At 46.7% G+C, this 16,886-nt stretch overlaps 1 protein-coding gene across 1 annotated transcript; it reads left to right on the top strand.

Moving 5' to 3' along the window:
• Window positions 1-8,838: 8,838 nt before the first annotated feature.
• RFFL (ring finger and FYVE like domain containing E3 ubiquitin protein ligase) lies at window positions 8,839-16,372 on the top strand (the record flags this gene model as incomplete). Its single annotated transcript, XM_079545181.1, has 6 exons — window positions 8,839-9,018; window positions 12,704-13,108; window positions 14,401-14,484; window positions 14,816-15,023; window positions 15,922-15,945; window positions 16,191-16,372. 6 exons carry the CDS (start codon window positions 8,839-8,841, stop codon window positions 16,370-16,372), a joined length of 1,083 nt encoding a protein of 360 aa, XP_079401307.1.
• Between the last annotated feature and the right edge of the window lie 514 nt (window positions 16,373-16,886).

A 16,886-nucleotide genomic window follows, 5' to 3' on the forward strand; every position in this document is an offset into this window, starting at 1 on the left:
GGTTTGGGGTGGGTAATACAGGGTAAGGCTTTTATTGCTCTGCCTGGATAACAGATGCAAGCTTGAAATTAGATCTGGAATGCGTGGTTGTAGCTCCTAAATTTCTGCCAATTAAAAACAAACATGAAGAAAAGGATACCAGCTCTTCCTGTCTGCTTGGTCCATCAGCTTGAGTCCTCGTTATGGAGGAAATAGCATGCAAGTATTTAGCAAACCTTCTGAGCTATAAATAAAGTGTAGGAAGGTCCTAAGTACGTGTTGACTGTCAGCATTTCTTTCCAGGAGTGCCTTACTTCTGCAAGCTGTGGTGTTTCTCTGAAAGGATCTAACAACACTGTGGGCATAGCAGTGTCCTGAAGAAATAATGTTAATTTGGTTCTATTATCTGCATTGTTGGGGAAACTGGGGCACAGAGCACTGAAGTGACCACATGCAAAGGTCACCTGCAATGGAGCTGGGAACTGAAAGCAGGAACCCTCACCCCTGGTTGTCCCTTGTTATTTATTCAGTGACTAATCTGAAAGCAGTTTCCTAATGGCGGCTGTTGAACTTTAGGTCCTATTTTTCCTTCAGTAGCAATAAGTGGTGTCTGGTTCTGTGTATGTAATAAAAAATGGGGCAGTTCCCAAATCCAGAAGTTCAGCAGCAAAAGAAGGGCTCAGGATGGGAGCAGATGTCTGCTGGGGCTGGAATGCTGGGAATGGTGCTTGAGATCTGGGAGCAGGAGTGAGGATGTTTGGGTTTATTTCAAGTACTCCTTGTTAATAGGCAGTGTGGAAGCACAGGGCAGCATAATATCTTCACTTCCATAATAGTTGGTGTTTTCCTAACCTGACACCAGGTTCTGGTCTAACACAAAAGTCTGATCTCTCGTTTTACAAACAAACCTGGAATGGAAAAAAGTGCTTCTCCCAGTTTCAGAGAAGCAAAACGGAAACGGGCTGATGTTTGTGCTGCAAAGGCTGGGGGGAATGCAAGAAAACTAACTCCAAACCAAAGTAAACTTAAAAACAAAACAAAGGCCCCACAGCTGGGAGCAGAGCAGATTTGTTGGCTTATAAAACTGAGTGATCTTTGGAGCACTGACTCAGGATGCCTGAATGTCTGGGCTTGCCAAGAGCCACGAGCTGAAATGTGGACTGAGTCTGCTGGTGCCATATATGGGAGATTTCCTCTTGGTGACAAAGGCTTGGGGTCTGAAGGATGTGAGTTCTGAAAGGCTGATTGAAGCTTTTATTACTTAATATCTTCTCAGTCTTTTCTATGTATTTTCTACAGGTAGGATCCAACAACCACTTCGTGTTCAACAGTTCTGACTCTGCTTTGGTCAGTGTGAATTCCAGCTGTGCCGTGTTGGTGTGCTGCCCTGTGTCTGCTGGCAGTTTGCACAGATGCTTCAAGTGTTTGGCCCAGAGCTTTAATATTCTGCTGTAATACAGCAGTGGAGATGTGACAGAGGAAGACAGCTTTCTTTTTTTTTTTTTTTTTTTGGTCATGAATTTAGCTGCAGGGTAGAGAAATGATTTCTTGCATGCAAGTGATCTGTGCTGATAGCATAGGTGAGCTCCCCGTGAGGTCTGCCAGCATCTCCATGGGATGTTACCCTTCAATTCACTATCCAAAAATAGAGGGCAGTATAGTTGCTGGGTTTATTTAGGTGTTTCAGTTTGAACAAAGCAAGATTTCAATCCCGGTGGTTTGGGGTTACAAATCCTTAACGTTCAGCAGAGGTTGAGGCTGAATGAAGAAGAAGCACAGTTCCTTGGTCTCTGCCCTTGTTCAGTTGCCAGCTTGGGATCCTTTCTGCCCTAGAAGCAGGTCCTGCAGGTGGTTGGAGAGGGGCTGCTTTACATCATCCTTCCTGTTGACTGCTGTAAGGAGCTCCTGTTAGTTCTGCTGGCAGACATGGGTGGTAAGGCTTGCACTTTCCCTCAGTTTTCAAGCTCTTATACAGGGTTGCATGTAAGCAAGTTTCAGTTTCAAATGCTTCAGTGCTAAATGAAGGCTGTTTGGCACAAGAATGATTGTTAATATCTATGGAAATGCTTTAAGAGAGGAACTTCAAAGTATTTCTCAAGCTTTCACCTTTACCAGCTTACCACAAATGAGGGTGGGTATTTCTCTCATTGCCTGCAGATGAGGTGACTAAGCCATAAGTGAACTGATTTTTTTGGGTTTCAACACTTCCTTTGTTGTCTCAATAGCAATACTTGTATTCATTTTCTTGCTTCTCAGTGCTACAGAATACCCTGTGCCCACCTTTCTTTAATTGCCAGCAAACTCAGATGTTCTAGTGAGCTAGAGGACAGAGCTTCCACACTGTGCCAGCTGTGATCACAGAACCATTCAGGCTGGAAAGGAACTCTCAAATTCTCAACTCCCACCTCACCCCACTGTGCCCCCTGACCACAGCCCTCACTGCCACATCTCCATGGCTCTGGGACACCCCCAGGGCTGGTGACCACCCCCAGCTCCCTGTGCCCCTGCCTGCTGCTCTTGGGGAGAAGTTTTTCCTAATATCCAACCTGAAAACGTGGTGTTTTTCCTATCTCAGCACCTGGTTCGGATTTGAATTCAGGTTAATTTGGAATAAGTATAGCTGAGAAATGAGTAAGTGATGTTTGTACTTGTTGTGAGATGCCTAAATTACATACATTCATCTTTTTCAGCCTAGGCAAATAAAAACAGTATTTTTTTTTTCTGGCTGCAGCTGAACAGGTGAGAGGTTCCCTGCCAGTCTGCACAGATCTCTGCTGCGATTTCACTGCACAGTCATCCATCTCATGTGTGTGGGTTCCTTGTTTTTTGTTCTTTTTTTTTTTTTTTTAATCTTTTCTACTACAGGTTTGTGGAGCAGGGGGGAAGGAGTGGGCTGTGTGTGTTGGGAGTTCTGAGGCCGTTTTCTGGTTTCTAAAAAAAGATGTGAAGTGTGTTGCTTAAATAATAAATGTCAAGCTTCCCCTGGAGGTGGTTGAGGAGGTTTCCAACTGGCACTGCAGCTCATCAGTGAGCACTCCTGATCCTGGGTGTCTGAGATGGAGGTAGCAGGTCTTGAGAGACTGATGCCAATTACAATCCCAATTTCAGACAAACTCGATGCATTCCTGAACGCTGATACAGTACCACCTCCAAGAGAAGCTCAGCCGTTGGATGAGTAAAACTGCAAGGCTTGAGATTGTGCTTAAAGCTTTCCATTTTGGGAGCAGCTACTCTGAGTACTTCGTTCTCCAAATTCTCGTACCTGCTGCTCTAAGTTGGTGCTCCTCACGGTGATTTATGGTGAGATGCATCTTGCTTGCTGTGCACCCATCCTAAAGTAAGCTGGAGGAGCTCTGCCTGGGGTGATGCCTTGTTCCCCCATCAGCCTCCCCTGTGCTGCTGTGCTTCATTCCAGAGGTTCACTGTTAGGAGCACGTCGCTCACTGAGTCAAAATGGAAGGTGATGTGCTGCAGTCTTGGCCCAAGAGTTTCAATGACGCAGCTTGATGCCTTTTCATTTCAAGTGGGGATTTCAGCAGTATGATGAAGATGCACATGATGTGCCACCCTCTCCTCCCCTTTCTTCTCCAGCTCTGTGTTGCCCCCACTCAGAGGAGTGTCACTGAAGCTGTGCAATGATGATTTGCTTTTCCTTGTTGGAAACTGAGGTCATTCAAACCCATGCAGTTATTTTAAGTTTTCAATTTTCATTTAGCAATTCACTGCTATATGTTGTCGCTACAGTTTTGGCAGCCTGAGGAAAACAGCTGCGTGAAATGAAATCCAAGACAGACTTGTGATGCTGTGAATGAAAAGAGGAAAAAATAATAGAGCACGAGCCAGCATCAATTTTGTCCTACTGTAAAAAGTATTGATTGAAATAGTATGCAGCTATCTTGGGTTTCTGGGCTGTTGACTGCTGCACTTTTGGCAAAGCTTCCCCTTTTGCTTTCACTTCTGCATGCTGGATAAAGACTGCAGACACGGGGACACACGCACAGGGTGCCAGGAAGGTATGGTAACAAAATGGAACACTTTGGAATCTTAGCTTTTCCAGTTTCCTTTCATCTCTTTCTGACTTGGTTTGTGCTATCTATTGCAGCTGACCCCATCTCAGATGTGTATGTTGAGCTGATGTGAGGGAGTGCACCAGGTTTTGTGTTGGAAGGGAGACAGGCTGTCAGATCCATTCCTCTCTCCAAATAATTTGAGGCAAAGGAATTTAAGACAAAATAGGTAAGACAAAATCTGGTCTAGAAGTGGTCAGTCACATGGTGGTGTTCAGTGCTGGGTTTTGTGCTGACTTGCTGATAGAATGTCACTGACTTTGTGCAAGGGAGAAGGCAGGCTGTTACTGCACTGCCATCTTGGCAGATGTCTGGAAACCTAATTAGAGTTAATAGCAAGGAGAACTGTTGTCTAAATAGTTTTCAGTATGTGCAGTGTGACTTTAGGTCAAAATAAATACACTGAAATAATGCTCAACTCGGGCATCAGCTCCTTTTAAAACAAAATAGGATTTCCAAAGCCCTCATTTGGGAATTGGGTGAAGTCATGTGGCACAGCCTGTGCTGTGGAGCAGGACAGCAGGTGGGTGCTGTGCAGTTTGGGTGCACGCCTCAGAGCTGGGGGACTTTGGAACCATCTTTCCATGCAGTGCTGCAGAAATCCCTCAGCTTGCTAAAAGCATCCTTCCAGTTTCCCAAGGAAAAGGTGTCAGAGGTGCTGGAAGTGCAGGTCCTCATGCTGCTAGCAGTGTTGGGGGTTTGCTGATGGGTATTGGGTGCTCGCACTGGTTTCACCTTCCAACTTCTAAAAGACAGAACAGCAGCAGGCGTTGGGCACAGTCTGCTTGCAAACTGTAACACAAGTGCTGATAAGCACTGCTAAAGCTACAAAGTATTCTTGGACTACCAACTATCTTTTTTTTATGATTTGAGATCTCTAACTTTTAACTTATTCTCTCTTCAAGCAATCTTTCTGAATGCTTACACTGCAGGTGATCTACTCCATTGTAAACTAAGTGGATAGCAATATAAAAGGGTTTCTGTCTGCACAGAGGTGTCCTTTGTGCAGTGTAACTAGGAAATACTTTGTTTTACTGTTGGAAGCAGTGATAGCTGAGCACAGCCACGTTTCAGCAGTGGAGCAGTGCTGGGCCTCTCTGGCTCCTTCCTGCACAGCCCTGCCCCTATGGGTTGCACTGTTTCCTTTCTGCTCTGTGGTGAATGGATGTCACTTCCTTGATTAAGATGCTGGTGCGCAGCCAAGCTGCCTTCCTCTGGGCTCGTGTGCTCTGAGGAGCAGCCCTGAGCTGTGCTCCTTCCTCAGCTGAGTGCAATGAGATGAGTGTCTCCTGCTCCCCCTGCAGCAGCCTTCCTACTGCTCCACTGAGCTGCAGGACTGTGGCTGTTGGAGGCACTGAAGATGGATTACCCAAAAGCACAAGCTATGCTACCGGCTGCGAGCCCTCTGCATCCCATGGGGAAGGTGTAGGCAGTGTGCAGGCACAGCAGATGTGCTCCTCTGTGTGGAAGCCGCCATGAAATGACCTGGGTGCTTGCTTCTCTGGGCTCACTGCAGGCTGACTGGAGTGCTCCGTCCTCTTTGTTGCTGGCTTTCTTAGGCTGCCATCCAAGTGGCCGATCAGAGCAATCATGTTTGCCTTCATGAAGACTGTCAGTATAGCAGACTTGAATGAGCAAGATGAGCAATATTGAGTCCTTCTGGGACAAAATGTCAGCCTCTTCATCCAAGCTGTGTTTCTAGCAGTGATACAGTTCTGGTATTTATGTGGTTTTGCAACACAGGCACGTTGTCATGCTGGGCACACGTGGACCAGTGCCTTTGCTCATAGATACAACTTTTCCATTTGTAGGTCAGAAACAAAACGAATGTGCCCAAAGCTGTTGTCCCAGCACGGAATGAGGTAGCTGTGCTTCCCCCCAGCAGGATGGGGCTGGCTCCTGCTCTCCTGTTTCCTCTCCTCCACGCTGTTTCAGCCTCCACTTCTGATGCTGTGCTCAGAGGACAGCCTGCCTGCTTGCCTCTTGTAAATGCTGCCTTTGACTTTCCCTTCTGTTCCAGCATATGGTTTCTCCCATTCATTGTAATCCAGGTCTGTGTGCCTGTGACATAGACTGACAGACTGAGTAAATGTCACTTGATAACAGGGCTGCAGAATGACCTGCTCAAGTAAATGCTAATTTGTGCCCAAGGAAGCGGTGACTTCACTTTTCAAGTAGTAGGTTATTAGTGGAGCTAATTTTAGCAGCACATTATCAGAGAAGGTTTAGCCAGTGTTGTTTGGTTTTTTAATGAGCAATTATAGTCTGCTCTTAACGAGGCACCAACTGGTTAACTCGTTAAACTTCAGCCATTGCAAAACAGGCTTCATGAAAGTGGGATCTGTTGAATTTTGCAGGGGATACAGCATGGAATAATAACAAAAACCACAATTTGAAAATGCTGGAGGAAGAGATGAGTATTTCCAAGTCACAGTGACCTGTTGGGCTTTCTGAACACGTTTCAGCAGCCAAGCTGCGATTTGCTTTGCATCTCCCCCCCTTTCTGGCACCCTTCTCTGTTTGCAGTAACTTCAAGGGTCGGTGGTGGCTGCAGGACTCCTGGGAGCAGGAGAACTTACTGGGGAGCTTCTGCTCATGTGGGGCAAAATCTGCTGAGGGAGTGCTGTTCCTTTTGATCTCTTCACTCAAGTGTTTCCTTGGTGCCACTGTGCTCCTTTTCCTGCATTCCTGAGCAGCCAAGCAGACTCACAGAGAGCTTTATTAAATGGAGCCCAAAGATCATGAGAAATGTTGGCTTTGTTTGCTCGGGTCCCTTATGGTTTGCACTCTTGTAAAAATTCCCTTTCTTTTCCTATTCAAACATAAAGCCATGCAGCCAGAGCCCACCTTCTGGTAGAAATCCATGATGCATGTGTAATAAATCCTGCATGTGGACAGACTGCTGCTCCAGCCAGGAAGGTGTTGGCATTAATACTGTATGTAGAGTAAGAGATATGGTGAGAGCTTGACTTAAAATAGTTTTTAAGTGAATGTAGGAAGCATCAAAACCCAGGCGTGCATTATGAATACCATCTCTGATAGTGTGTGGGGTGAAAACTTGAATACCAGTGATGTTTGCTCTGGGATGAAGTAGTGCTTGCAGGTCCATACAGAGCTCACAGATGTGTAGAGCTGTGGGTGGCTGTGGCTGCATGTCCAGGCAGGGCTGATTTTAATCCTGTACCCCTGCCCTTGGTTCTCACAGGTCCTGCAGGTGCGTGGTGCAGGGCAGCCTGGCTGCTTGCAGTTACCTGCTGCTTGCCTGCAGCTCAGCTTGCACTTTCCCAAAGGCATGACCTGCTGCCATCCTGCAGCTGCATGGGTGGAACATCTGTTTTCTGCTGTTGGCCACTGCAAGCGCTGTATCCAGGAATAAGGAAGACTGCTGCTATCAGTGCTGCCTGCAGTGTTGACTTGCTGGCACGGCTGACCTCCTTTCCTTCAGTTGCTGGGGAATTGGCCATGTGGCTGTCACACATCAGCACAAAGTGATTTCAATGGAGCATCTGTCAATGCAAGCCCTGCGTGCAGACAGACTTATTGACAGAGGTTTGTAAGTGATTAAAACTGCCATACCCTGCTGCAGGCTGCAGCTGTGCTGTGTGAGCAGCTGTGGTGTTTCCATGTGCTCCCATAATGATGGAAGGTGCTTTAGGAAAAGACTCACGGATCAGAGGCAGCCTGGTCAGCGGCTGCTGTCAGCCTTTCTGACTCCCAGCAATGACACAAATCAGCTGAATGTGGAGTTGTCTTATTCCATCCTGCTTTGTGCACTCCCTTGTTTTTCTTCCTGACGTTTGACATGTTGCAGTGTTCCGGAGTGAATTAGTGGGCTTGTTAGGAAAACAAAGTGCAGGGGGTGGGCAGTAGCACTTGTGTGTTGTGCTCTCGTGGGTGGCCTCTGGTTTGTGGGGGGCTTTGAAGCAGGAGGAGCGCTCGCCTGTGCTGCTGCAGGGCCTGGGGATGCTCGTTTCCCTGTGCAGGGATCTCCCCTGTGGTTTAAATTTGCAGTTCTTAGGGGTGAGCCTCCAACAGCACCGTTTAAAACACAAATTCAGTGCTTTTGCATTGTGTTGGTGTGTGTTACTGCCTGTGATTGCTTGAATATCAGTGTGTGGAACCTAACTTTATGATTTCTGAAGTATGTGTTTTGATTGCAGTGCAGAGCTCATGCAAATGAGTGATGTGTTATTGCTGTTCATGGAATGTCTCTCTGTGTATTTATCAGGCAGTAATTACCTCTGCTTACCCAGGGTGACAGCGGTGGCATGTGGAAATGAGCACCAGGCTGACACTGCAGCATTGCTGTCAGTGCCTGCAGGGCCGTGTGGCACTGAGAGCCTGCGCTGCTCTCATTCATTCTGGTGTATGGTTATAAACAACTGCATTTAAGCTCATCTTCCAGCACTGCAGTGTTAGGCCAGGGGCTGCAGGGCGAAAGCAGAAGTGCAGAGGAGGCAGTCTGTGCTCTGTTCAGCAGGACGTGGTGACATGTGCTGTGCGCTCTGAAAACAGAATGCCCAGATGGATTCTAATTCCTCTGTAACTCCCAAAGCAAATTCCCAGCAGTGTGTTTCTGGAATACTTCTCCATGGGTGGTCTAAGAAGGCAAAGCTGCGTTTTGTACTGAGCTGTTGGGATTTTAGGCTGTGTGTACATGTCAGAATTTGGCTTGCAAGAGAACAAACAAGTAATTATGTGTACAACTGTTTTCCCAGATAAGTTAGTGGAAGTTAATCCCTGATTTTTCTCAAGTTACTGATGCTCACTTGCTTTTTCCCTTTCAGTTACTATGTGGGCAAGCTGCTGTAACTGGTTCTGCCTGGATGGCTCACCCGAGGAGATGCAGGCGCCGCAGGGAGCCCGTGCCCAAGCCTACTCCAACCCTGGGTACAGCTCCTTCCCATCACCCACAGCTTCTGAGCAGAGCTGCAAAGCGTGCGGGCTGCACTTCGACAGCTCCTCGAGGAAGGTGAGTTGTAAGAGTGTTCCATGGTGCCACTGGATTAAGGGAATGGTCAGTTTGCAGCGTGCCCTGTGCCTCCCCCTTCACTACAAAGAGCCAACATCAAGAGAGATGAGTGTTCACCGGGGGCATCTGATTTGAGGTTACCATATGGAAAAAGACAGCTTGCCTTTGCTTCTGTGTCTTGTTGTCATTCTTTGGCAATTAGCAGACACTGTTAAAGATGGCGTAACCTCCATCTTGACTTCCCTAGCTGTAATCACTTAGAGGAGAATTACATTCAACATTAGCCTATAATTTACCCCTTAAAAAGAAAAAACCCATTGTACTGAGAAGCGTCGTTGTTTATCTCTGCTTTCAGTAAAGGAAAATCCATGTATTTCTTCTAAGCTGCTATTGCAAACTAGAAGTCATAAAGGTTTTTTGAAGTTGTGTGTTACATTGCTGAAGCTTGGTGCCAAAAAAAACCCCACAACCTAATCCATTTAATCTTGTTTGTAAACCTCATTTGTGAGCATACTGATGCCAAAATAATTGTTGCTACAAGGTCTTTCAATTAGACAGCAAACGCTGCCACTGATATTATTGGGGTGTGGTGGTTCCTGTAGTGCTGCTTGAAAAAGCTTTGAGTAAAGAAAGCTGTTCAGAGTCCAAACTCTGCTGCCTCACTGTGTGATCTATTTGCTCACGTAGGCAAACAGCAGAGAAGTGGTAAGTCCTGGTCCAGCTGTTGCTTTCTACTCTTAGAACAACAGGGATGTTGATGAATTTTCGCACTGGGAAATGCTCCAGGAATCACTACAGCTTGAAATCTGGGGGTGTTCCTCTTCTTTGTACTTTCAGGCTTTTCCCTGACATTGGGCAGTCTCTGAGTCAGCTGGGAATAGTGCAAGCACTGCATGTGGCTGCCATAGTGCTGTCTGTGTGCTGCCCTGTTCCTGTGGTGTCCTTGTTGGGATCTGCTGAAGCAACATGAGATGTTTCAGCCCCCAGTGAGTCCTGTGCTTCCCCTGGTGCTGGCTGGCTGTGTATGTGGGACAGCCCAGTACAGTGTGTGCTTCTTTCCCAGCTGCTCCCATTCTGTGTAATCCATGGAAATGTGTGAGGCTTACATCCTGCGTTGTGAAGGGGGCTCCTCAGCCGTGGGCCACTTCTGCCACCCTGCTACTGGGCTGGATCTCAGGGGCTGACTGGAGCTGGATGGCTGCAGGTGGTGATGCAGAGCAGCTGCAGGAAGGCTGCTCCAGATGGGGGTTTGGCATAAAGAACTGTATACACAACTTAGAGGAAAAAACTGACATGTCTGTAAGCTGTCTTGTTTCTTTAATTCTGTTGATGTGGACCAAGCTATGTATGAAGTCTCACACTGATGCAACAAGACTGCAGAAAACTGTGTTTTGTCCCAGGAGAGGCAGTACTTCTGAACTCCAGGGTCCAGCTAATCCTTGTGCTGGAATATGATGGGTAAACTATGAATTCCTTATGCGCTGCAGACCATGTGGATAACTTAAACAATGGCTTCAATTCAGTTAAAAAGGCAGAATGATGGTATTTCAAGAACTTGAATTTGAATCATAATTGTCTTAAATTTTCATGTAGCGTGGCACCTACTGAAAGGAGTGGGGTAGGGAACATGTGAGCAAAGCATGTACTTGTAAGATGCTTATGAGTAACTACTGGAGCATCATGAAAAGATGTAAAATGTAATTGTGGAAGCACAGGCTGGGATGGCTGGCTTCCCCTGAAAATGGAGAGCAGTGGGAGCTGATGGTCAGGGACCTGGGCTGTGTTTTGACTTCTTGAGTGCATGATAGGTAAGTGGGGCTGGCTGTGGCATCACTGTTTGGAGAAAGCACACTGCATAACACAGCCTTTGCTGCACTCGTGGCTGTGATATCTGGGCACAGAGGCACAGTTTGGGGCTGGAAGGTCCTTGGCCATAGAGTGTGTTCCCTTGAAAAAGACAGTGTGGGAGTTAGAGCATGCGGGAGGCTCCTTCCAGCTGGAAGCAAGCATGCTGTGTATTCTTGTGTTTGGTTCTTTGTTTTTTTTCCCCCCTCAGTTCTCCTGATGGCTGTCCTGCAGAGGGTGGGTTGCTGAGAGAGGGAAGTGCTGTTGTGTGGTTACTTTCCTATCGCTGGCCTTCCTGCAGTGCTTGTTCTCCCACTCCAGCACAACCACAAGGCTCTGTCTCTCCCCTGAAACTTCTCGAAGTAACTGCATTGCTCCTGCAATCCCAAGGTTTAAAAAAAAAAAAGTCAGCTAAAAGCTTCCAAAATGTATTTTTCATAATGACCAACCTACAGAACGCTCCTCAGAACTGGATGGTAAACGGAGATTGCCCTTCCTGCCTTGTTTGTGACTGATGAAGGGCCCTTTTGCATGGCACTCCTCCAGGGAAAAGCAATTCTGAGATGAGTTTCAGGTTTGTGTGACCAGAGAGTCCCTCTGTGCAGAAGTTTCCTTTGGTGGCAAATCTGTGGGTTTGCACTGTGGGGCTGCTGGGCTGCAGAGAGGCTCAGGAGGAGCTTCTGTCAGCAGGAGCTGCGTTACACCCTGCAACGCAGGGCACAGGTCTGCTTTCTTTAAACTGTGACATTAGAGATGTTCTTGAATCACTAAGAGCAATTCATGAGACTTTTTACTATTTGTCATTTCCCCCCAGCTGTTCATGGGCACTTTTCCTGCAGCACTCCAAAGGGTGAGGATGCTCTGAGCCATAAGCAGGAGGGAGAAAGCTGTTTCTCCATTCCAAGCAGCTGCAGAAATAAAGGGTGTAAATCATAAAGCCCAGAACTCGTGTGGTGTGGCTGATGGTCTCTCTGAAGTGCACTTTTGCAATTCCTATTGGAAAATGCAGAGTTTGACTTTCCCAAGTGTTGATCAGTTTTTTCAGAGGTCAGCATGGATGGTGAGTGGTTGGAGCTCCTGGAAATTGAGCCCTGGCTGATGACATCAGGGCAGTGGGAGATGCATGCGTTAAACAACAGAACTTTGATCTGAAAAGCTTTTAAACATCTGAAGCCTAATATTTCCAAAAGCTCCAACTGCCTGGCACCAATTCCCACACACTGTGAATATCATAGAAAATAAGTTGTTTCATTGCATAAGAGTTGAATTCTGTTGTCTGTCAGTGTAGGCCTTGCTGTCTCCTTTTCCTCTTACTTTCATTTGGTGACTGTGGTGAAATGGACAGAAGACGGGGGGGAGGCAGTCATCCATAGCAAGTGAGAAATGGGGATGTGTTTTAAGCAGTTCTCTCTCATGCTGCAGCTTTCCTAATGCACAGAGTGGTGTTTTATAGGCAGTGCACAGCTGGCTGGGCTTTACTCTGCAGGCAGCTGCCTTGCAGGTGGCTTGAGATTTCATCTGTGGCTGCAACTGGATGAACGGGTCTGGATGAAAATGGATGAACGTGGTGCAGGGTTATTTCAGAATGAATTCCTTCCTGGGCAGGTCTCTCTGTGAGCAGGGCTTTTCTATGAACTGTGAGGATTCCAGCTGTCTGCTCTTAGGAGAGTTCTCATCTGGGAGCATCCATACGTACTTGGTGCCACCTGTCAGTGAGAAGGGCTTGGTGCTCTGATGGGGTACAGCTTGCCTTGGCTTCCAGGTGCCACTGCTGTGGTTGCTGTGCTGCCCTCTCAGGGCATGGCGGGTTTGTTTGATTCTGTTCCCTTCTCTTTGCCAGCATATCTGCCTGGACTGTAAGAAGAACTTCTGCACGTCCTGTTCCAGCCAGCCTGAAGGCGGCCCCCTGCTCTGCCACCTCTGCCAGCGCGTCCGAGCCACGGCTTTCCAGCGGGAAGAGCTGATCAAGATGAAGGTGAAGGATCTGCGGGATTACCTGGCGCTCCGCGAGGTCTCCACCGAGCTGTGCCGCGAGAAGGAGGACCTGGTGTTCCTGGTCCTTGGCCACAGACCGGCGCTGAGCCAGGAGGAGCAGATGAGAACAAACCCGTTTCATACTGGTGCCTCTGGACAGCAAGACTTTGTGATTCTCCCACCGCCCAGCACAGCCTCCCCTACCTCACACGACACGTCCCCAGTGTCTGCAGATCCCATCTCAAGCTCTCTAGCTCAGGAACACCGTGAGGTACAGTCTCCAACCAGAAGCATCTTTTGCAGAATGGTCCGCCTCTATTTTCAGTTGCTGCGTGAGGTTTTCCAAGTAGGCAATGTGCTGTGGAAGTTTAACGTTAAGGATGTCTGTGTACAAAGCAGATGTGTGGATCTGTCTCTGTGCTGATGTTGACAACTTTGGCAACCATTTAATCTAATATTGCATACAATTGTTTTGTTCTTTGAGTGCAAGCACAGTCCAAAGCATCCTGCATCTGGAGGTGCTGGAGAAGAGCGCTGTGAGATGGGCAGGGTGTTTAGTGTCAGCTGCACCCAGATCAATAGAAGACAAAGCCCCAGCTCTGTTGCTGGTCTCCCATTTATGATGAATGCTGTTGTTCCTTGTAAAAGTTTGCTTTTTTTTTTTTTTTTTTTTTTTTAAAGCTGATTTTTGCTTTGTTTGTCTTCCTGCTATCTGGCCTAGGAAGTTTACACAGTGTTTGACATCTGCTCCTGGTCTGTTACAAAAGTTAATGGGCATATTTACTTCCTGTGGGCTAGAGCAGGGAAAGTCGATGTACTATCTGCCTTCTGCTTCCTCAGCAGGTGTCTAGTACAAAAAAAAGAAAACCTCAAATAATTTAAAACAACATTAAAAATCCTCACAAGTATTTAAGGAGCCTTTTCATTTTCCAGATTCATGGATGTTTTCAATCCCATTTTTTAACCTTTGTACTCTGTACCCTTACTGCCCTGTGATACATTTCAGTTTCCTTTCTTGACTCACAGGACATCCTGCTACAATTCAGGTCCTCTTTTTGTTGATACTCTTATTTTGTTTTGTAAACATTACCAAGTCACCACTTCCCTAAGTAGGATGGTAACATTACAGCCTCATTTGTCAGCAGGCAAACCAGAGGGGAATGACAGCTGAGGGGCAGCCAGCTGCAATTACACTGCAGTTCCTTTCACTTTATTAGATGATCAGAGCAACTGCCCCTTCTTTCTCCAGTATTGTTTCTGCTGGTCTTCCACTTAATATCTCCTATTTATCTGATCCAGAACAAGCTGAGGAGGTATTTCTGTACCTGTAGTCTTTGAGTAGTTTTTCAGACGTGGTCTTAAGAAGAGACCTGCACTGATACCTGGTGTGCAATGTGCTGCACAGGGATACTTCTGCCAGCATGCCCAGTTTTTCACTTGTGCTGTCGTTTGTCAGTCCAGTGGGTGTGTGGGGGGTGTTGCAGTTATGCTGAACTGTGAAGCTAATTTCCCTCTGGACAAGCAGAGAGATGGTGTTGGTGAAAGCTTTATTTCCTCTTTTAGGGAATTGGGTATGTGCCTCCAAGCCAAGTTGGTATGACAGGAGTTGAGAATGCAGCAGAAGCACCAACAGAGGAGGAGACACAGGTTTGTGTCTTAAAAGGAGATAAAGAACAAGGAACACCAGGTTTCCCAGGTTGTATTTGCCACCGCAGAACTGCTGCTTCAGAGATGGGTGGCAAAACAGCAATTTGGACTGAACTCCTCCAGACTCTCCCAGTCCCCTTCTTTAGCACCATCCTGTCCTCCACTTACAGAATTGGTGTCCTGTGGATGGTGTTGCCATAGGAAAGATTCATTTCCATCCTAGGATTTGTATTTCTGATAAATTCCCGCTATGTGCATGCTGAAAGTTCATTTAAATTGTAATGCTAGGAGTTGAGAGCAAGAATCATTCCAAGTTTTTTTTCTCTTTCAGTCTACTGACTCAGAAGATAACCTGGTGCAGGGGAGGAAGGCTTCTCTTTCTGACCTAACAAGCATTGGAGACATCAGTGAGTTGTCCGTGCGACAGCTGAAGGAAATTCTTGCTCGCAACTTTGTCAACTACAAAGGCTGCTGTGAAAAGTGGGAGCTGTTGGAGAGGGTGACTCGGCTTTATAAAGAGAAAGACCTTCAGCATCTAGGTGAGAAACTTAGTGTGTGTGTGTTTTCCTTTTCTTCAGTTGCAGAAGGGAATAAATTCTACCTGATGTTTCTTCCTGCAGGTTAGAATGGAGGTTTAAGTTCTAGTACACGCATTATAGTGAAAGTAGCTCAACTATGAATCGTTTCTAAGTGTTAATGAGGAGAGCATTATGCTAGCTGTGGAGAGTGACTTCCCTGTAGTAGCAGTAAAGGAGAACCAGCTCAGGATTTCATAATGCTGTGGCAGGTTGTGCATGTTGCTGCATCACCCACAGATCAGCTGATTGCAACTACAGACAGATGACTGCAACTGCTTTCATCACTTGGCTCATGGTAACAGGCAGAGTGAGCAGGAAAGTGCCTCACCATAAACCACTGAGGTGCAGCTGCTGTGTTGAGAGCAGGCATGTGGTCAGCAATTGGCTCCCACTGCTGAACTGCTGTGGTTACCTGTGCTTTGGTCTCATTCACTTTATCACAAAAGGGATCTTCCTGAGCTCTCTGCACAGCTGACTGATGAGAAGACAGTGGTGTGTGCTGATAAGAGTGCATCTGACTTGACTTTCAGGTCCCAGTGTGCAGTTCCTGGTAATTAAAAAAACCAAAGCCACGAAACAAAAAACACAATGTGCTTATATGCTTCTATTTCACATAATTTATAGCAGTGTTATATTTTGCTGCATTTTGTGCTTTTGAAGGAACATATCCTTTGGCTTTGATTACTGCTTACCTGTTTGTGTGCATGTGCTCAGCTGTGTTTGGCAATAAAGGTGAGATTGTTTAACACCAAAGAAACTGGCATAAGGGCTGCTGGAAGTGCAGTGGTAGTACTGTTGAGGAACTTTCTTCCCAGTTTCTCTTATTCCCACCAAGTAACTTTCTCTCTTTATGTTGCAGTTTCTGACACCGATGATCAGACTGGTAAGTAATATTCTGCACGCTGCTGCGTTTGTGTCATTTCTAAGAACCTCAGTGCTACCCCATCCATTTCTATTGTGCAGAAAACACTCTGCTAAAGCTTCCTACTTCCCTGCTGAGGGAAGCAGCCATATACCCACGTGAATGTAGATGCAAAGGGGATTTTTCAAAGCTTCAGTGCATGAATGCATCAGAAGACAACTCGCAGACTGCGCAGTGACATTCCTTTGTGTCCCTTGTTTACCTAGGTGCTGCTGGGCTTCCTGGTGTGGAGGACAACCTCTGCAAAATCTGCATGGACTTACCCATAGACTGTGTCCTGCTTGAGTGTGGCCACATGGTCACCTGCACCAAGTGTGGAAAGCGAATGAGTGAGTGTCCCATATGTAGGCAGTATGTGATAAGGGCTGTCCATGTCTTCAAGTCCTAAGCGTGCTTAGGAGGAAGAGACTGGTGATGCCTTAAAGCCTCATCTGCTGTTAGAGAAAGGGGTGAAGTTGCTACAAAAAGTTAGAGATTGAGATGCAGGCCCTGCTGGAAGTGAGGGAAGGATGAAGCCTGGGGAACTGCCTACTCAAGCCATGTTTGCCTGTGCTCTTTCCACCCTATTGTTTTACACCACAGTGCCTGGACTCCCTGGAGCTTGTTGTCAGCAGCAGACAAATAATTAGCAACCTCCATTCTAGAGTAACTGGATCCACAGGTGGGACAAATGGATGCCTAGCTTTCCACCATAGATCCTGAAGGTTCCTGTTTTTCACTGAGTAAAAAACACAGTAAACTGTGGACTCAAAGTGACACATTTTGCTGCTATTGAATGTTGACTCCACTTCTGTTGTGTTGGGCAACGTTCCCATTGACAGCTTAGTTTTCAAGGAATAAAATCCTTTTTTTTTTTTTTTTCCCCCCCTAGATTTATTAGCTGCTTTTGCTTGCAGGACAGG

This window comes from Tetrao urogallus, assembly GCF_951394365.1.
Source record: "Tetrao urogallus genome assembly, chromosome: 20".
In the NCBI taxonomy this organism is placed as follows: domain Eukaryota; kingdom Metazoa; phylum Chordata; class Aves; order Galliformes; family Phasianidae; genus Tetrao; species Tetrao urogallus.